At 43.6% G+C, this 21,593-nt stretch overlaps 1 protein-coding gene across 1 annotated transcript in view; it reads left to right on the forward strand.

Annotated features, from left to right (window-relative positions):
* LOC146808503 (transient receptor potential cation channel subfamily M member 2-like) overlaps positions 1-21,593 on the forward strand; it is a 637,932-nt gene that overhangs the window by 501,617 nt on the left and 114,722 nt on the right. The window contains exons 13-14 of the mRNA XM_085623963.1: positions 1,286-1,418; positions 2,521-2,584. Of these exons, the coding sequence (XP_085480089.1) occupies positions 1,286-1,418; positions 2,521-2,584 (197 nt within the window). The remainder of the gene's footprint in view (positions 1-1,285; positions 1,419-2,520; positions 2,585-21,593) is intronic.

The raw sequence follows: 21,593 nt of genomic DNA on the forward strand, positions 1-21,593 counted from the left end.
CATTGTCCATGGATCATCATTGTCTATGCATCATCATTATCTATGGATTATCATTGTCTATGGATCCTCATTGTCTATGGATCACTATGGATTATCATTGTCTATGGATCATCATTGTCTATGGATCATCATTATCCATGGATCATCATTATCTATGGGTTGTCATTGTCTCTGGATCATCATAGTCTATGGATCATCATTATCTATGGATTATCATTGTCTATGGATTATCATTGTCTGTGGATTATCAATATTTTTGGATTATCATTGTCTATGGATCATCATTGTCTATGGATTATCATTGTCTATAGATCATCATTGTCTATGGATCATCATTATCTATGGATTATCATTATCAATGGATCATCATTGTCTATGGATCATCACTGTCTATGGTAAAGACGACAGATACATTGCTATTGCTCAAATATTACTAAAAGTAAAACACTCACAATGCCGCACACATTTAGATGTTATTATATCATTATTGATGTATTAGTTTGACTCAATTGTAAATTACAAGCTGGTGAATACAAAGAGAAGGTTCCTAGCTTATTTTTGCCAAATACAAAGCAACAGTAATAAAAGTGCAATTAGAAATTTGCTGGTATTGTGCACTAAAAAGCTACATATAAATTAACATGTATTATTTCCTGTAAACACTAAGGCAACGATTACATCTTTATAATTTAATGTAAAGTAGACAAGTTAATGAGAAATATCGTTATATCATATCATTGTCATCAAAACATTTGTAATATAAACTTTAGGTCAATATGAATACGATTTTGGTTTCTGTAAATATGGAGGTGATACAGTGGGACATTGATTCAGACTGCTTATATTTAACGATTTGCCGATGGCCTTTTCTTAACAGTACTTCTTGCATACCATCATTATCATGCTAACACTTATGTAGCACTTACTAGATGTGGGCATGCATTTGAGCTCTGTGGAGCAGATTCATTTTTTGGTCTGGCCCAGAGATATCTTTGGGTGTCTCACCCGCCTTCAGTAATAAAAAGAATTCTAAATAAGCATTTGCAATGCAGTAGGTCTCGCATGATTGAAAGTTTGAGCTACTGGCGTTGCAAAACATAATGCAACGCCAATAGCTCAAACTTTCAATAATGCGAGACCTATTGTTTTTGTTTCTTTTCCAGGTTTTTCTATCCTAGCAGCCTCCTTACATTTTAATAATGTAATCTGCTGTTTGTGGGATGTGTGGGTATTCCATGAGACTTACAGGTTCTTTTTTCTGATGTTTCTTTAATTTATGTGTTAGAGCACGAGTTGGACGATTATGAGACCAGAGGCCTCTTATCCTGGGAGAAATACATGAAGGAAGATTACCTCCTTAATCAGCGAGAAGTGCAAAATCAAAGCTCAGACATGAAAACAAGAGCCACCTCCAAAAAGTAAGTCTGTCCCTCGCACCGCTGTAATGCATATGGTGATGAAGGCTTGCACTACCGCTAAAGGCGGGAGGGCCTGGAAATCATTCATTTCATGGTGCTTGCTCACTCTTTAGCTCACTCACTCAGTCATGCCCACAAGTGTAGCTTGTGCACTTAACTAGTAACTTGTAAAGGCTCATGGTGTACACCCTAAAATGGTCCACTCACTTGACATCACCATCTGTCCCCTTTCTTCCAGGGCCTTGTGCAATGTTGTCACAGTTTGTTTACACAGCAGATGAAACATCCAGACTCAACACAAATTAAGAATTGTACACTAAAAATACAAAGTGACTATTTAGACCGATTGAAAGACTCCTTTGACCGGCAGTCTGGTATCCTGAATGCTTCCCAATAATCCTGAGTTGTGGTAGTAAATCATTGTTTGGGGTGAAAAAGAAAGAAACTGCAAAAACAAAATGAAGGTCTCTTCAGATACAATCATTGCAGGACACAGTGGATGGGGAGTGGTCTATGGAGGTGGCGGATGGGTTCACCCCACCAGAGAGCACCTGCTGTTTCACTTGGGTCACTGGAGAAGGGACAGCCTATGGTATGCTCGGCACCCCATGAAGTGTTCTTCAAAGTCTGAAGGCAGTGTCTCCCAGCAACACTCTGCTGAGGTGTCTGAAGCTGGTTGGGCGCCTTGAGAGAGTTTGTGAATGAGGCACTCTGGAGCACACATCTCTAACGTGACCTCTGCTCTCAAATAACCCTCTTTTAGGTTAGAGTAATCAAGGGGTACGCCTTACAAGACCGGGTGGGGTTCTGCCTTGGTGATCATATTTATTTAGCTAGTTTATTTCATTGTGGTGCAAATTCTCCACCACACCGCAGGGCTAAAATTGTTTGATCCAGAACTCCTCAAGAAGCCCCCCTCACTTCTGGAAGGTGCAGGTTATGACATTGGTTGCAGTTACTCTCTTCCTTCTACCTTCCTTCTCAATATGATTAGAGCAGTGGTTATGACACAGCTTACACTTACACTCTTTGTTCTCTTTCGTGTTGGCCTCATATTTCCCCCCAGGACTCTACTTACTCATTCCCTCTTCTCTCTTTCTAGGGTTGATGCATTAGCCAAACTATTGGAGTCTGAACAGAAGCGTTCCAGGGCGATGGAACAGCAGGTGATGTACAATGGTTATTTTTCATGCTCATTTCAAATCTATATTATAATCTAGTGATCAACATGCATGCAGTGACCAGTTGGGAAGGGGGTCTGATTAGTGGACAGGCCTTGCTTTTTCTGCAAGTCCAAAATGTGCAACAACTCCTGTTACCCTTCCACTAGCCTCCACTTTCTTTCGCTACTGTCTGTACTGCATCACCTTCTATTAGTATTATCTGGTGTGTCAGCAGCCTGCAGAAGGTCACATGCACCCCATCTTGCCAAATGAGATTTGGGGACCTAAAAACTAGGGTCCACCTTTTTGCTGCAGTGCAGCGCCGCAAGGCTCCTTGCTGCGCTGCCTGTGTCAAAGGGAAAGGGCGTGAATGCACTGTATTGATGAAATATGATGCATTCCTGTCCTTTCTACCTGTGCGGGTAGACAAATTGGTACCTAGCACCAATGCAGGCACCCTTGCACCATGGAGCAAGGGTCTCTGCATTAAAGGCATGATTGTTTTTGTGCAGGAAGGGATACCTTCCTGCACAGAAATAATCCTGGAAGGCTTTTTTCCTCTTTCTTTCAGAATGCAGCACACATAGAAAAAGAAACAAGCATTTGCAATGCAAATATGTCTCGCATTTGTGAGTTAGAGCTATTGACGTTGTAAATGGCAATTTATTTTTTACCTACACGTTTTATTTTTGGAGTGAATGTATGTAGTGTGCAAAATCCCTTGGAAAGGTCCTGCACTTCGTAATAAATATACTGAAAAAGACGCAGTGTGGATTGTGTCAACAATTGCTTGGCACCGTGGTGCTTTAATAATGCGAAACTCATTAATAAAAGTAGTGCTTACAGACTAAGCAAGGCAATCGGGATCGGAGCATGTGAATCTGAATCCCAGCTTCACTTTCATTTTCTGGACTATTTGACTCACTATCCTGCGTCTTGGTTATCGCAAAAACACTGGGAGGCAATGAAGTTTGCCAACGGGGCGGGGCAAGGGGGCTTTTGGGGGTACATGAAAATGTATTCATTGCCTAGTTGTCAAAGGTCAAAGGTCGCGCGGTGCTATTAGTTAAAAGAGTGCAGATTTCATTAAGATATTAAGAGTACTTTACTCGCATCTATGAGGAAATCGACATTAACTAAACAAAATGCAAGAATGCATGTCAGTTTTCACAGTGTTTTAGACAGCACTGGTTGCTTAGTTTCAATGCATTAATTTTTTGTATTTACTCTTTTACCCAGCATCCAAAGTAGGTTACCTAACCCCAAAGCCCCCGAGTTGTTAAATGACACATAGAAGGGAGTCTTTTACAGTTGAGCAAATGTGTCCAAATGTGATTTTGGTAGTGCCATGTAATGATCAGCCAATGAGGTACTCGATGAGCAGGTATTTAACTACACGTTCAAAACGTACGGTATTGTGGCTGTTGTTTGTTTGTACCTAAACACCTTTTTGAATGTGTTTATTAACACAGAGGTTCATCTACCAGACAGTGCTCACAGAGGGGCGACTAAAGCACAGAACAAAATGTATTCATTTATCCTGAGTGTGAAGGCACCCGGAAGGCTTAGGTGCCCGCCCGGAGAGGCTAGGGATCCTAGCGCTTTTACAGACTCTGCCGTGCTCCTCTGCACCAGCAGGGCACAGCTCAGAATCTGCCACTTCTGCTAAGAATAGGTGAGGGGGATGAGGTTGGGGCATGCAGGAGTTGCCGGCGGATTTCCAGGTTATTGAAAGTGATGATTCTGACGTGAGGCAGTGGAGACTGACTTTGTCTGTTTGTCTGCACCAGTCTATTTTTCTACCATCTACCGGGCTCACTGTCATGTATCCATTCATCTCTCTTTGTTAGAGGTGCGCAAGCCAATATATTAATTAGCAGGTAGAGTCAGCCGGAGAAGAGCCAAGCGTATGCGAGCCAGTGAGTGAGACGTGAAAATGATCGGCATGTTAATCATACAGTAAACATGATGTAAATGTGCGATAATATCTCTTCAGAATTCAAAAAAGTGCATTTCTTTAGCGCGTCACCTCAGTGCACAAGATTATAGCACTGAATTGAGAGGAAGTTATTAAAAGTGCTTGTTTTAAGCATGAGATAAAACACTGCTGCTCCTCCTGCCTGACAACAAGACCATTTGTGAACTAAGAAGCGTCAGTTGCCATGCATACCCCAAATGTTGCCTAGAGGCTTATATTTAGAGTAACATTAAAATCTAGTTCATTAAACAAGAGAAGTTTTTGTACAGCACGCATCTTGAATGCGAATATTTCAAGGTGGCAATAATAAAGGTGAAAACGGAAGTGGGGGGGAGGGGCAGGGGAGGGTGAAAAGTCACAGACTGAGGGAGGAGGCGATGGGGTGGGGAGACAGGGAAGAAAATAGTGTTAGGAGTAAAGGGGCCAATAGCCATGGAAGGATACAAATGAAGAATGAGGAGGACTAACAAGCCTCAAACCAATCGGAAGGCAGCATTTAAGACAAATGCCAATGGGCAGAGGGTTGGAGGAGGTTCCACGAAGCTTCCACATCACAGTATATACTGCATGCTTTGCAAAGCGATGGCAGCGCATTCACGCTGCAACGCTAGATGAGGCCTAAAAGAAAATAGTGCTAGGAGTAAAGGGGCCAATAGCCATTGAAGGATACAAATGATGAATGAGGTGGGTCTAACAAGCCTCAAACCAATCGGAAGGCAGCTTTTAAGACAAAAGCCAATGGGCAGAGAGTGGGTGGCGCTTCCACGAAGCTTCCAAGCTATAGTATATACTGCATGCCTCGCAATGCGATGGCAGCGCTTTCGCGCTGCAACGCTAGGCGAGACCTAAAAAATGAGGAGAAATAAATAAAGCTATTTCTCCTCGTTATGCCTCCCTTGGGTGGAGCACAATTTTGATGCATTCGCAGGGTTATAGATCCTTGTATATCTCGGACTGTATCAAAACCCATGAATTTCGCGTGGGAAAACCCAACACAAAACCCATGGAGTGCCTCCTTGACATAGAGTAAGTCAAGGCAGCGTTTTGCGTTTCTTTGCCTTACTCCATATCTAAAAGGCGATGCAAAGCCATGCTGGGTTACTTTTTTGTCAGCTCATCGATATGATTGAGAGGCCTGCACCACTGGAGTATAATAAAAAGTGACGCTTCGGCAGCTCAAGCATACTGTAATGAGGCCTATGTCTTCATACTTGCAACAATTGTTCTGCCGCATTCTCTTTCTTCCTTCACCTGTTGAGAGAAGCTGGCTCCTAACCTCCTCAGTACTTGTGACCATACAACCTGTATAAAACCCCAAACCTACTTCATCTTCTGCAAACCCATCTTTATCTTCAGTATAAATTGCATTGCTGGCAACTGTTTCAAATCATTCTCACCCAGAGAATCCACAACAAAACCCTTAGGAGAGGAATAGGAGGCCTTTTCGTGAGCAGCCTGGGCAGCTACTGAGCCTGTGTCCTGCCCTCCCCTAGCATGACCAATGCACCTAGCTGCTTCCCAGAAGCCATCCTTTCTGCATTCATGCAAGACCACCTAACAATCAAGTGGCAACTTATCCATATTTTCAATTTTGTCTTCCCTGTAAAGTTCCTCTTTCTTCAATGACACAAAAGAATAAACAGTGAAAAGTTGTGTCTGCACCTGCTTAATCATTCACTATCCCATTCACTTATTCCTTGAGGCTGCGTTCCCCTTTCTATTCCCAGTCTTGTCCTTCCAAAGCAATGAACCCGTAAGTCTTTCTTTTCTAGATTACTTTTTTGTCAGCATTTCCTCCTTACATACAGAAGGCCATTCAGCTGACGGTATTCCTGGCTGGACACAGCCCGCTTCTCCTGTTAACCCCAGTTCCACCACCACCACCCTCAGCTTGTAATGGTCTTTCTGAGTCTCAATCTCAAATGTCTTTTAATTTATCACCATCTACTTTCAAATTCAAAATTATATACCATAGTTTTGAATCTTTCGAAGGTTCACATGATTGAATTATTCACAGCTGCAGAGATGGGTGCCCCATGGTATCTTTTCAATAACAATACTAGGCACTGCTTGCCTGCTAGACCTTAGAACAGTGCCAATTTAGTAACACATTCACCTCATTGAAAAACACCTAAACTTTAACCAATAACGTGAGAGGGCCTTTACCCTCACTGTTCCCATAGGCCATCTCACCTCAGATTTCTACTGCATCTAATGTGGAAAGGAAGTCGTAGACTTTTGCTGTGTATTTCAGATAAGTCCTACATTTACTTAAGAAATACTACTTTTTGACCTATCCTTTTGTGGTTTGTGATAAGCTTCTCTGGAATAGGCAAATTAAATGAATTTGGCAACCGATTGATCCTCCAAAACAAGCCTGTTTAAGGCATGTGACTTCTGTGGGGTAGTGTAGTGTTCTCAGAGGACAGAAATAATTCTATATTACCAACAGCTAAACCATTAACACCTCAATCGATAGACTTCCCACCAGACAATATCTCCAGATTTCATATTCTCATTGAAAGTGAATCAAAAAGACTTGAATGTCCAGTGATATCCAAAGAAATGGCTGTTTTCATATGACTTCAGGGAGCCATCTAGAAGAGCATTCAAACCTATTGCTATTGTAGACCATATGTGGCAAGAGGGCATAACATTTATGCAAACTACATCAACAGTAGCCACAGTTGTCCCAATCCAGGATGAAACATATAAGGTCCCAGACAACACACCAGCCTGTCTTGTGGGTCATCCTAAAGTAAACTCAGACATCATGCCGGCATCACACTGGAGATCTAGAAACCCTGGAACACAGTGCAGGATTCCATCAGATAGAGAAGGCTGTAAGATGGATTCCAATTAAAAGAAGGTGCCTGGTCAACCCGTAGACCAATTCTGGGGTCCGAGAACCTCGCCAGTTACCACGGCCTCTCCACAACTTAGTGCCTGAGTTATGCATGGGGGGATCCATACATGACAAGAGTGATTCCACTGCTAGATGCATTCCTGGGGGCCCCTTCGGATCCCACAGGCTACTGGGTAACCTCCGTAGATGTGTTCATGATCGTAACCCCCTCTTTTCTTTGTGGCCCACAGCACAACGTCTCATGGTGCTTGTGACCCTCCACACCAACCCATGCTTATAGGGCCAGGCCTTACCCCTGTAGCCCCAACACTCCACCTGTTATTCCAGTTGTTCAGGGGCAAAGCAAAACCCTTATAATACCTATTACTGGACCCCCACAGACCGTACCGACAGTTGTCGGTTCTTATCGGCCTTCTATCATGCCCTGCATTCACACCACCCCTGAAGTTATGTTATGATCACCTGTCATTTTCTACTTTTGGTTATTCTGTAGATTCTACCGCTTGTGGTTATTACTCAGTCTCAATTTATACTCATCTTAATAAAGGATAAACGTGTGAAGAAAAGAAAGAAAAGAAGGCGCCTTCAATGGCATTAATATTAATTGGAGCGGCTAACGCAGTGGCCATAGTAGGCCACTATGACTAAAAAAATGTGACATCGCCCCACGCCTCAAATTCTTGCTAGATGATAAAAAGCAGGAGTTAATGTCAATTCTTCATGAAGACTAGAGAGTGTCTGCAGCGCTTATTAAATTGCAATGGATAGGGTTGCCACCATTAAAAGAGAAAACATACCAGTTGTTTGTTCATGTATTAACATTCTGCAAAAACCCAGAAATGAGGCTTAATAATAACATTGTATTACTTTTTAAACTGGTTTTTCTTTGTTTACCTTAATTATCAGTCAGTGGTCATTATGGCAGCTGTAGAGCACCTTTAGAAAGCATTTTCTTCTTACATTCATTGTTTAAAGTATGTACTCATAAGAGGAAAACATACCGGCTTTGGGTAATTTTTCAAATTTTTTGTACCAACAGGGACATTAACCCCTTTGCTGCGGGGGTAATTCCCCCCCGGTGCGGGGGGTGGCGAGCACGGCGCCGCAGTGCTCATGATGAGCCCAGCTCGTCATGAGTCACAGTGGAGCTGTTCTCATGATGAGCTGAGCTCGTCACAACTCCGCCCACTCATTAATTTGCCCGCACGGGCGGGGAATTAACTGCACGTGGGCGGAGCGCGGCCGTTATGACGAGCTCAGCTCGTCATGAGCACAGCTCCACTGTGACTCATGACGAGCTGGGCTCGTCATGAGCACCGAAGGGGTTAAAATGACAGTCATTCCAGTATAAGACTGGCAAAGTTGCGATCCTAGTCATAGATGAATTCAACTTGCAATGTGAGATTTCTAACTGCAGATTTCTTGCCTTAGAATATTCCTCAGGCGTCATACTGGATCTGGAAAATTTTCGAGCAGTACCTCTGTGCACCAGTATGTGGCATAGTTCAGCTCCTTGTCTGCTGTGCCAAAAGTGATGTGTTTAGGCACCACTCCATCGCCCACTTCTTTTCTTTCTGCGGCAGTCAGCACAGATCCAGAGAGAGCTACCTCCAGTCCATTTTTTACTTACCTTTTTTAATGTTTTGGCAAGGTATTTTGAGCCTTGCTCTCAGTGTGTACAGGGATGTCTTCTAATAAACCTGTGGATTTCAAACCCTGTGGTTCCTGTCACAGACAGATGTCCTTGATGGTCCTTTGCTTAGTTTGTCTCTGTTGCCTGAGCCGGGCCACGACTCTAGGGCCTGTGAGAACTGTTGCACCATGCTTCTGAAGCCACTGCAGGAGCAGTCGTTGAAGCTCCTGGTTCCTGAAGTCAGACGTCTTTGCAACGCTCCAGATACCACTTGCGGAGAAGGATTTGGCATCGCTTGCTAACTCCATGGTAATACCCAACTGCCATACGGAAGCATATCGGCTTTGGCCGACGTAGACTCTGGCAGGAACTCGACCTTCCAAGTCAGAGCCAGGGGATTTACAATGAATAGGCCTGGGGAGGAGAATGATAGGGAGGGATCTTTGAACCCCTGTAGCTATTCTTGAAGAAAGAAAACTGTTGTGAGGAACTGGCAGATGCCAGTGGTTTGGATACCTCAACAACAGTGGTCTGGTCTCTCCTCCTACTGTAGCCATGGAGAAAAAGGCTTCTTTTTCCATGGTGGTGTAGAGGGCGGCTGGGCTCCTGGGCCTTAACCTGCTCTCAGTGGCAGTGAAGATGAATGTCTTGACAGAGGTGTTTCGGCCAGCAGTCGACCCCACAGAACCTAGCCATCCATTCAACAAAGCCCTCAAATATGTCCTGCTTGGTTCATGGACCAAGCCCTGCATAAGGGCCATCAAAGGGCATGTCCATAAGGGAGGCCGGACACCCCCCGAAAAGTCAATAGATCTCAGGCAGGCATGGTGTCTGGATGCCATTAATGACACAATCACTCTGCCTAGCGAGTTGGACGTATCCAATCTGAAGCGAATGTTGAATGTTGCTGCGTCCCCGCCATCTGCAGTAGCCTGGGTCAGGATGGTTCAGACCTCTTCCGAGACAATGGGCAGCATTTGCGTAATTGAATCCCAAACTGTGTGGGCATATCGGTCCAAAAGGCATGCTGTTTTCACCAACCACAGTGCAAGGCTGGCAGAAGAGAACATCCTCTTACCAAAGAAGTCTGGCCTCTTGGATTCACTAGCTGGTGGAGTAGTAGGGAATGTACCTGCATTGAATTTAGAGATGGAGGCCTGGATGACCAGACTCTCCAGGGTAAGAAAAACTGGATCCCCAGGAAATGAGCGATGGCAGCTGGCAATTGTCCTGTGCACAGAAGCCCTTGTGCAGAATGTTTGGAGGTCCATCTTTAGAGATGGAGGTCTAGATGACCAAACAATCTGCAGTGGTGGCTGACTAACCACAATTTGGTCAGTGGCAGACCCCTCTCCCAGACCTGACTTTGGTGTCAGATGCGTCACTCCTGGGTTGGGTCGGCCATCTGGGTGAAATGGAGATCAGAGGACTCTGGTCTCCAGTGGAGTCTTGCTCCAAATCAACCTGTTGGAGTCGAGGGCAATTCACCTGGTATTGAAAATCCATTCTTCCTTCTATCAAGCAAAGGCTTGTTCAGGTGTTCAGGGACAACACCCCCACCATGTGGTATTCCAACAGGAAGGGTGGGTTGGGGATGTGGAACCTGTGTCAAGAAGCCCTGCATCTCTGGACATGGTGGGAGTGTCAGGGCATTTGCTTGGTGGTTCAATAATAGACGGGCTCTCAAACGCAGCTGTAGATGCCTAGCATGTCATGAATGGCGTCTCCATCCAGAGGTAAGGCAAGGTCTCTTCAGAGATTGGGGAGAGCCTTGGTTAAACTTATTTGCCACTGTCTAGAATATGCAATATCTTGACTTCTGTGCTCTGGAGTTTTCAAGGAGACTAGATCGGAGATGCATTTCATCTCGAGTGAAGCTCAGGCCTCCTGTATGCCTTTCCACCGTTACCACTCCTGCCCAATGTTCTCAAGAGGATCAGAAACAACTGGGCCCAAGTCATCCTTGGGGCTCCAGATGAGGCTTGGAAAGTATGGTATCCAGAACTACATGAGCATCGGTCCTGCAATCAGGCTGCCCTCTCGGGAGGATGTTTTGTTGCAGCAACAGGGCAGGGTCCTGTACTCGAACCTGCACACGCTCCACCTTCATGCATCAAAAATGAGCAGCAGTAGCTGACAGTTTTTGACCTCCCTCTAGAAGTCTGTGATGTCATTCTGACAGTCAGGCATCCCTCAACCAAGACAGTAAATGCCTGGGACAAATGTGTGGCTTTGCGTGCTTCAAAAAATGGTGACCCTCTTCCTGCACACTTGTCAGAACTTTTGTTAATTTTTCTTTCAATTAAATGAAAACTGAAATGAAAAATACATTTATGAAGCTCATTGCTACCCGAAGGCATCCCTGCGATGATAGCGGCATGCTGCAGAGAACCAACCAAACTAGGGGAAGAGCCAGGTTTTTAACGACTTACGAAAAGCAAGTTGATTGGGTTCCTTGTGCAAATGAACAGGGAGGGTGTTCCAGAGTTTGGCGGCATTGTTTGAGAACAGACTACCCCTGCTTCTTTCAATGGCTGGTCAAGGCTTTGCCCTGGGAACTGTTAAGGGATAACTTTCAGCCATATTGATTGCTAGATCTGCCCTCCCTCTTTAATTCAACTGTTGTTACTTGTTTTCTAAAAGGACTGCAGCATATGTTCCCTCAAAAACCCTACCTACATCATACCCCAATGAGACCTGCACCTAGTCTTCCTGATGTGTGTACCCTTTGAGCCCTTGCACAATTGCCCTCTTTGTTTTTGGACATAAAAACAGACTTTTGAGTGGCCATTAGATTGGCCAAGAGGGATAGTGAACTGCCGACACTTTTGTACCCTCCTTACACAATGTTTTTCTGAAAGGGGTAACACCTTTTCACGTCGACCAGACCATCACATCGCCTACCTTCTTTGCTCTCCTCATCCTTCCGAAGAGAACGACAGACACCACCTCTTGAACCCAAAAAGAGCATTGTTGTTCAACATTGATCATAACAGAGAGTTCCAGGTGAATGATCAACTCTTCACTGGGTTCATTGGGGTGAAGAATGGGAAGGCCTTGCAGAAATTGGACCATCTCATGATGGGTTGTGCTCTGCATTAAAATCTGCTATGCATGGGAAAAAAAGCAACCCCGTGAGGATTTGCATTGCTCATTTCACTAGACCTAAGTCTGTGACCACTGCATTAGTTCGCAGAGCTCCTGCCATGGACATCTGTCAGGCTGCAACAGGAGCATCTCTGCACGTTTATCATCTGCAGCTAGAAGTCTCTACCAGATGAACTAGAAACTTACCTTTGAAAATGCCTTTCCTGGCAGAGACTCTATCTAGCTGCTGATTCCTTACTGAGCCTCGCATCCTCCCTGCTCCATGAACTGATTTCTCCTTATAGGGTAACGCTTATGAGGTCCTTAGTGTCTGTACACTGGTACACCAACAAATGTCATGGCTCTGCGCCTCTGCCGTGGAAAGTTCGTGAAAAGACACTGATATCAGCAGGCCGGGGTGGCATCTATTTAGGCACCACACACATCATTTCCAATATGGACAATGCAGATGATGTGAAGCTGAGCAAGTCCATCTACCAGCGTGCATAGGTACTGCTTGAAAAATGTCCAGATGGAGACTTCTATGGTAAAGAATCAGGAGCTACATAGAGTTTCTACCAGATAAGGTGATACTGAAGGTTAGCAACTTGTTCATTTTGTCAACTGGCTGGAGCAGCAGTTCTTAGAGGACAGGTTTGACTGCCAGCACTTCCTGTCACCAGAAAGTACAGAACAAGGTTTTAGACATGCCTTTTGATGGGGGGACATTTTTTTGGCAAGCACATTGATGACACGCTCCAGAGTACCAAAGCTGCCACTGATACATCCAGATCTTTAGGTACTTTGCAACAGTGTCATTTCTAGCCATTTTGTGAGCCAGAAGCCACTCTTTACCCTAGTGAGGATCTTATCAGCTGTACAGATATTCCAGCTACCAGTCGACACCTCAGTTTAAACTATATTAAGGGCAACCTCAGCAGAGGTTCTATGCATAGATATTCAAGAGCACCCTCCAAACATAAAAGAAGAAGGCGAGCAAACCATCCAGGCACAAGCAAATGTCATTGACAAACTACTGGCACCAGCCACTGCATTCCTCTCTCTACACTATGTGTACTTGGTAGATGGGACAATCTCTGCCTTGTAGTGAATGAAGGACACCACAGAAAGGTGGGTGGTGGGTCTCAATCAATTCGGACATACATTGGAATATATCCAATGACCTCCAAAAGCACCATCAATCAAGACCAAGCACACGCATCTGCATTTTCAGAATGCAGAGATTCTTGACATGCCACAACCGATACAGCCCCCAAAAATCATTTCAATGTAGAGTTTTACACCAGATTCTTCCTTATTGAAGAAGAAAACATCAAAAGACTGGAGACCTGTTCTGGACCTAGTCGTAGCCCACCTTAGGCTATCAGGTATACTTAAACCCATACATCCAGCAACAAGGATTCAGTTTCTATGGTTTATTATAGACACAGTAAGCACAAAAACGAGACAATCCAAAGAGACAAAGATCTCAAAACCTTGGCAACTCCATTGCAGAGCCAAACCAAAGTAACAGCGTGCCTACTCGGAAGTCTTCTCGGCATGATGCCGTCATGCATATGCCTAATCCGTTTCTGCTGCATGATGATGCCACCGAAACAAGAGGAGATAGACAAGCAAGGAAGTATTGACAGCCTCACTCCATGGTGGATTTCTTTCCAAGCCTTACGTACAAAGATGTTTAACAGCTAGAGTTCAGAGGACAACCCATTGATAACCTCTGCACTTCCTTCGGGTCGTTCTCTGTACCTGAAAAGAAAATGCTTCTACTTAACACACCAGAAACATGTTCTTTTCAGTAATTATGATCAGAACGTGTGGGGTCATCTTCCCTCAAGTCCTGAGCTTGATTGTTGTCTTGTTTTTCTATAACGCCAGCTCGCACAGCGCACTGATGTCGCAGCAAAGCAAACGTGATACAAGACTGTACTTATAGCACGGTCTCCTTTCACTTCTTGATCAGTTCTCGAAGGCATATCTCTGCCCCCCAGCACCAATCAACACATGAGAAGCAGCATTAGAAGGAGACAATGTCCCCTTTGCAGTCCTGTCTCCCTCCATTGGATCACTGCTTAGGGATCGCACTACTAGCTAATCAGTATTTCTGCCCCCACCCAGGGCATGGATAGGGGTTGTTTACCCCTAACCTGTCACTCTAGTGCGACACAAAGCCTATTAGAAACCAGAAATTATTCTAGACACTATGGAATATTGCTTTTGCTGGTGTGCATGGGGTGAATGGGGCACCTCCCAAGGGCACAGGTCTTTGCTCCCCAGACAGGCTTGGGTCTTTCCGCCCCACAGACTTTCCTGCCCTCTGCTCCGTCTGCACCTCTGAGATAATTAGTCTTTCTATCCCTCCTGGGGGGCAGATAGGGGGTGTTTATCTTAAATTTGCCCCCACGGAACAGACAGGCCACTGTACACCAATGTAAATAGTTTTCACTGGTGTTTCTCTGGAAGGAGAATCCCCGCTCAAGGGTATGAGCCTCTGCTTTCCTCATTAATGGGCAGGACTGACTTTCTGCCCCTCCTGGGGGGCAGAAAGAGGTTTTTTTACCCACTAGGCCACTGGGCACCAGGCAATACTGTTTTACTAGTGTTTTAGGGAGTGTGTCTGTGCTCCCTCCTCCATGCTAATCAGTCTTTCTGCCCTTCCTCGGTAGCAAGTAGGGAGTGTGTAATACCAATATGCTTTCCTGGTGATGCAGAAAGTCCACTAGATATCAAGGAATATTGTCTTGACTGGTATTTTAGGGGGGAGGGTAGTATCCTCCACATGGGCATGGGCCTGGTCTCTTCCCAACCCCAGGCAGGCCAGACTCTCTGTCCCTCCTGGGGAGTTGATGGGGGGGGGGGTTACCTCCATTTATTCCTTTACTTAGGGCATATAACTCACTAACCACGAGAGAAAACAGACCGAAAAAACATTTGAGGTGGAGGTGCCTGCCCAAACATCATCCTGGGCCCCACCCCACAAAGGACCTAAGAGTGTTTCTGACCCTCATGGGTGTATATTGGGGGTAGTTTTCACCCAGTCTGTACCCCCCACCCCGGGACGGGGAGCTGAAACCCTGCTAGACACCAATGATTTATTTTTTTGCTTTAAGAAAAAAGAATTGGGCACCCTGGTTTGGGTCTTTACCCCAACCCTCAATCCCCAACAGTCTTTTTGAGTGTCTGCGGCACAGAGCCCCTCCCCCCATTCCCATAACAAGTAAGAAGAAATTTGGATTAATTTGGGCATATTTTTGACAAATGGACTGTGGGGGTAAATCAAAATTTCCAATTACTTGCAATGCTAAATGGCAGCCCTGTTCTGACATGTAGTAATCAGCCACTCAGGGAATCCTTCTTAACATGGACATTTTTTAAAGCTAGACACCCAAGGATTCAAGGGTTATATGCGTTGTGTTCTTTACCACAGTGCCCTGCAAACTTCAAACTTTGCCTAAAATCACACCTGTCCTCACATTTCTGTGACCTAACCTTCTAGAAACTGTGAGGATCCATATAATTTCTACCACCCAGTGTGTCCACACTTGTCCGGATAAAAATTGTACCCCACTTTTGTGGCTTGACAAAAAATATTCCACAACGCAACGTGGAGACATCAGCAACAGAGGTAACTGGAGAATTTGAGTGCCTGCCGAGTCCAGGCCTAAAATTCACAGCTACTCCTGCATCAAAAAGGAATTGGCAAAGTGAAGAGGTCTAGCATTGACAATTAACCTTTTGACTTTGGCAATTTGGTTCTTGTTCTATCATTGTTATTGCAAAAAATGTTATTGTTGGGAGAGCTGTGGGGCTGATAATCGAAAAGGGAAATAGAGGGGGGGAGAAATCAAAATATCTATTACAATAATTCTTTATAACAATAAGAAGAAAGGCGATAACTGAAATCTTAATCTCTTATTCAAATACAAAGACATTAATAACAACATTATAATCATAAAACTTTTTTTTTAAAAACAAAGGAGTAATACAAAATTTATATCGAAAAAACGTAAGTATAAAGACAACAAGTTGGTCATGGAGGTTTTCTGACTTCATCAGGAATATTAGCGGAGGATAAGGCTATAACAGATAAGTAAGTGGATAGAGGGAGCCAAAAGAGATCTCTTTTAATGGATAAGGATATAGGAGTGACATTGCTTGTATCCAGTCTATGGTGAAAACAAACAGCATTCCACCATGCTTTGAAAGTAACTTTGTCAGCTTGTTTCCAGTTAGAAGTTATTAAATGGAGGGCTATTGCCAATAATAAGTCAATTAAAGAGGGGCTAGTGGAAGAATGTGTCCAGGATGGTGATAAGGAACCTAAAAATACGTTCGTTGGAGAGAAAGAAACTTGGGTTTTAAAAATTCTATTGATTTGGGACCAGACTAATAGCCAAAAATGGGAGAGGGAGGGGCAATCAAAAAGCATGTGTTTTAAATCAGCTGGGACACAAGAGAAAGACCAACAAGCTGAAGAAGATTCTGTAGAGAAAGAAGCTAACTTCGCTGGGGTAAATAAAAGGCGTTTGTAGATAAAATAAAGAGTCTGAGAAGTATTAGCTGCTCTCGATGTCTTATGAATCATGAGCCATAATTTATCCCAAAATGGTATGGACCAACATTCTGTTAGATCCTTTTCCCAAGCCAATTCAGCCTTCCCCTTGGCCCTGTCTGAGGAAAAGAATACATTTTTATATAAAGAAGAAGCAGAGGAGTTAGTAGATAATAAAGGAAAAAGAATGGAGCATCTGGTAGGGATGACGGGATCAGGAGATAGAGAAAGAAGGTATTGCGTGAGAGAAGGAAGGAGTGAGTCATATTGAGTTTTACAGGACGAAGGTAAGGACAATTTTGATTGAAGAATTGAAAAGGATAAAGGAACGTTATCATGTACCAACTGTGAAATCCAAATGACTCCCCTTAATCTCCAAGTTTTCCAATAAAAAGTTCGGCCTCTAATACGCAATAAGTGATTATGCCAAATGGGTTGCTGATCCAACGAGGAAAAAGAGGGGTACGAAGACGGAAGAAGAGGAGCTAGTATTTTACGTGTGTGGGAAATAACTTGAGAACGAAAAGAAGAAATATTATTAGTAAAAGTGAGAGATTCTTTAAATTGGAAAGGGGCTATAAAGTGTTGTTCTATGTCCAACCAAAGAGGAGGATGAACACATTGATCAGAAGATAACCAGCGAGAGGATTGTTTTAGAGAAAAAGCATAATGGTAAGATTTAAAATCAGGAAACTTGAGACCTCCAGAATTCTTGTCAGCCTTGAGAGCGCTTAGAGTCAATTTTTTTTAAATAGAAACCAGGAATATGCACTGGGATCATAGACAGAAGATAGAGAATTAACGGCGAGAGCATCATCTTGATGGAATCTAGCGGTCCCCACCAGGAGAGAAAGAGTGGGTGCAATCGGTCAATAGACTCAGATAAAGTTTTAATAATATTATCAAAATTTCCCTTTAAAGTTCCCGGGATAGTCGGAGAGAACCATAAACCTAAGTACTTTATTTTAGAGGTTTTCCAAGAGAAACCATTGGAAATAAAATCTTGTTTTAAACAGAAAATAACCCAGCTGGCCTTTCTAACAGAGGGCGTCAGGACCTTTTTCGCTCCAGTGGTCCAAAGGGAACGTACCACTTGAACTTGTTCTTCAAGTGTTGTGGGCCTATACCATTAAGGGCCTTAAAAACTGTACATAGGACCTTAAAACATACCCTATGCTTCAACGGAAGCCAATGTAGCCTGGTTAATTCTTTTTTCACTGAGACAAATTTAGGAATACCTGACAGCAGCCTGGCAGCAGCATTTTGAGCAATCTGCAACCTGTTGATAAGATGTTTTTGGGCATTCAAAAGGATGCCATTACAATAATCCAATCTTGACATAACAAGTACTGTGACCACTGGCCTGAAATTTCCTTCTGAAAGGTAGGGTTTAATTTTCCTTAAAATTCGTAACAACAGGAAACTGGCGGATACCACGGTACTTATATGATCACCAAATGTCAATCTACTCTCAACAGTTACTCCCAAGTTCTTAACTTTCAACGATGGGGAGGGGCAGTTACCCAAATCTGCAGGCCAACAGTCAGGTGTCCAAACATGGGGATTGTTTCCAAAGACAATAATCTCGGTTTTGGAGGAATTTAATTTTAAGCAATTCGAAGCCATCCATCCAGCTATCTCTTTCATACAGTCATGAAAGCGCACTTCCGTTTCTTTTTCCTCGCCGTCCTTAAATGATAACACTATTTGAGTGTCATCCGCATATGAGGTTAACTGAAAACCATAAGATTTTATAAGGGCCGCCAGCGATATCATATAAATATTGAAAAGTGTGGGGCTCAGTGAGGACCCCTGAGGGACCCCACAAGGAAGGTAGAACGGGTGGGATTTATAATTGTCCAAATCGACGGTCTGAGATCTATCGGAGAGAAAGGAATGCAGCATTTTCCAAGCCACACCTTGTACTCCAACCTCCGACAAACGGTCCATCAAAACCATGTGGTGGACCGTGTCGAAGGCCGCCGATAGGTCTAACAGGATCAATACAGCCTTCCCTCCACCATCCAATGCCTCCCTTACTTCATCTATGGACTTAATTAGAGGCAATTCTGTATTATGGTCTGCTGTAAAACCATATTGTGTTGGATCGAGTATTTGATTCGTTCGAAGATAAGAGCTAAGCTGGATGTTCATGGCCTTCTCAATAATTTTTGCTGGCATTGGAAGCCAGGAGATAGGCCTATAACAACTAGGTTCTGTAGGGTTCATTGTAGGCTTTTTCAATAGGGGGAGAATAGAAGCTCTTTTCCACTCCTTAGGAAAACACCCAGAAACCAAGATGGTATTGATCAAAGGGTGTAAAACAGATCCTATAACCTCCGGAACGGTTTTCAGAATCGAGACCGGGCAAGGGTCTGCAGGAGAGCCTGAGCTAATGGTGTTCAGGAGCTTAATGGGTTCTCAACTTTCTAATGGGAGAAACTGATTGAATACAGGCCCAATGTTGGGTTCTGAATGACTCTTACTTTGGGAAAAAGTTCCAACTCCCTTCTGACCAGGGGAAAAAGTGGAATATATACCCTCCACCTTAAGCTGGAAAAAAGTAGCCAATTTATTATTGCACAATTCTGGGCTACTTGCAATGTTGGGAGTGTTTGGTACAGGGAGTTTTTTGACCGTTTTAAATAATTTTTTAGCATTGGACTTTGCTTGAAGGATTTCGTGAGAATAGAAATTCTTTTTCGTTTCCTGCACCAATTCTTTATAACATTTGAGACTATGTTTATAAGTTGCTTTATCCGAGTTTTTATATTCCTTCCTCCAAGCCTGTTCAAATTTTTTACAGACCAGCTTCTGGATTTTAAGTTTGTCGGAGTCTCAAGGAGCTGAGGGCTTGGCCCGCTTGGGAGTCCACCTTTTTACAGGGACCAGTTTTTTGCAGGCTTTATCTATCCAGTCTGAAAAACCCCAACAAGGCTTTATCTACATCCGACGGGAGTGGAAGGATGGATCTCTTTAATTCCTCTTCACGCAAGGCCTCGTCTAAGTCCTTCCATAATCTTTTTTCCAGTATCTTTGTGGGCATAGATATGGATTTAAGGGCTTTTGAGTCCTGCAACTCAAAGATAACAGCCCTGTGGTCTGACCAGGTCAAGGGTAAAACCTCGTGCCTAGACAAATCGGGATTGTTAGAATATATCCCATCCAGGGTATGCCCTTTATGATGCGTAGGACCTTCCACCAGTTGTTTCAATTCCCCAGTCTCCATTATTTTATCAAGGTTAGAAGTGTCCAGGTCCCTAGAGTCCTCGAGGAAAAAATTAAAATCCCCTAATACCACAAATGTTTCTGAACACATACCTTCTTCAAGTAGGTTGCCTATTGTTTCCAGAAACCCAGCTCTGGGACCCGGAGGACGATAAAGAAGAGGCCCTTTAAAAATTTTTAAATGCTTCATATTAAAATTAAAAGAGACTGCCTCACAAGAGGTATTGGACGCTGGATAAAAAGTGGGATTCATAGAGTCCCGAGATATGACTGCTAGGCCCCCACCCCTCCTCATGGGTCTATTCAAGGTGTGACAAAGAAATCCTGGGGGAGAAGCTTTTGCCAAATCAGGACCGGAGGCTGAATCAGCCCATGATTCTGTAATAAAAGCAATTTTAATGTTATGCTTTTCTAAAAATAACGCGCATTCTGTGGCGTGTTTAATCAAAGACCGGGCATTTATAAGCACACACTTGATTGTGGTTTGCTTATCTTTAGAAGTTACTTCATCAAACTTGTTATGATGCCCACTAGCCGACTGATCTCGAATATTAGGTATCTGAAAGCCACAATGTAAACATGCCCCTGCAGGGAGTCTATAACTTGACTCACAGACATACCTTGGGCATCTTGAAGGACCTCCTCTAGGTCTGAGCTTCAGAAGTTCATTTTTTGTGTAATTCAGGCAGGCTGTGGTCTAACGACCAGTGGTTCCGGCCCCAGGCCCGGACCGAGCGCGGACGGGCGCAGGCAGGTTTGCCTTAGGCGCGCCTCCGGTGCGTCCGTGCCAGCGTGCCTCCTAAATAGGCTCTGTAGGATGACTAGTCCGCTAACCCGATGACCCCCAAGATGGCCGCCCGCTCCCCTACAAGACTGTGCAAATCCTGCAAGTGACCTTAGAAACAAAATTAGCAGCAATGTGGTTTATAGCAGCCACGTTAACAAGCAACTCAGCAGCAATGTCAATTTAAAATAGGTGCAAACAAAAGTATCGCAACCAAAATTAAAATCCCGGTAAGAGTTCTAATTCGGCAACGACCGGTCGGGCATTAAACAAGGCTCTGACTACAGGCAGGCAATACAGCCTAGACACAGAAGGTTGAAAACATAGATGAATGGAGAGGCTTGCAAAAACAGATAGAGAGGCTCACAAAGGCAGATAGATAGATAGCTAGATAGATAGCTAGATAGATAGATAGATAGATAGATAGATAGATAGATAGATAGATAGATAGATAGATAGATAGATAGATAGATAGATAGATAGATAGATAGATAGATAGATAGATGGATGGATGGATGGATGGATGGATGGATGGATGGATGGATGGATGGATGGATGGATGGATGGATGGATGGATGGATAGACTGCACCGCACAGATTAAATTAGTTATATAATAGTCAATCAATCTTTCTTTATTTCGCATTTGGTTAAATGCATAAAAGTACATGAATAAAGCAGTGCATATAATAAGTATTGTGTACCACAAAGTGCAGGTGCAATGACAAAGCAACTCAGTCTAAAGTACAAGTTGAAATGTTTGAAGTAAGTAAAACAATTAGCCAAAACTCCATGTACTAAATCAATAAGATTAGAACAAGTATAAATAACATACATGAGGATAAAAGCAAAGTTAAAAACAAAATGC

Source organism: Triturus cristatus, chromosome 8, assembly GCF_964204655.1.
Source record: "Triturus cristatus chromosome 8, aTriCri1.1, whole genome shotgun sequence".
NCBI lineage: Eukaryota > Metazoa > Chordata > Amphibia > Caudata > Salamandridae > Triturus > Triturus cristatus.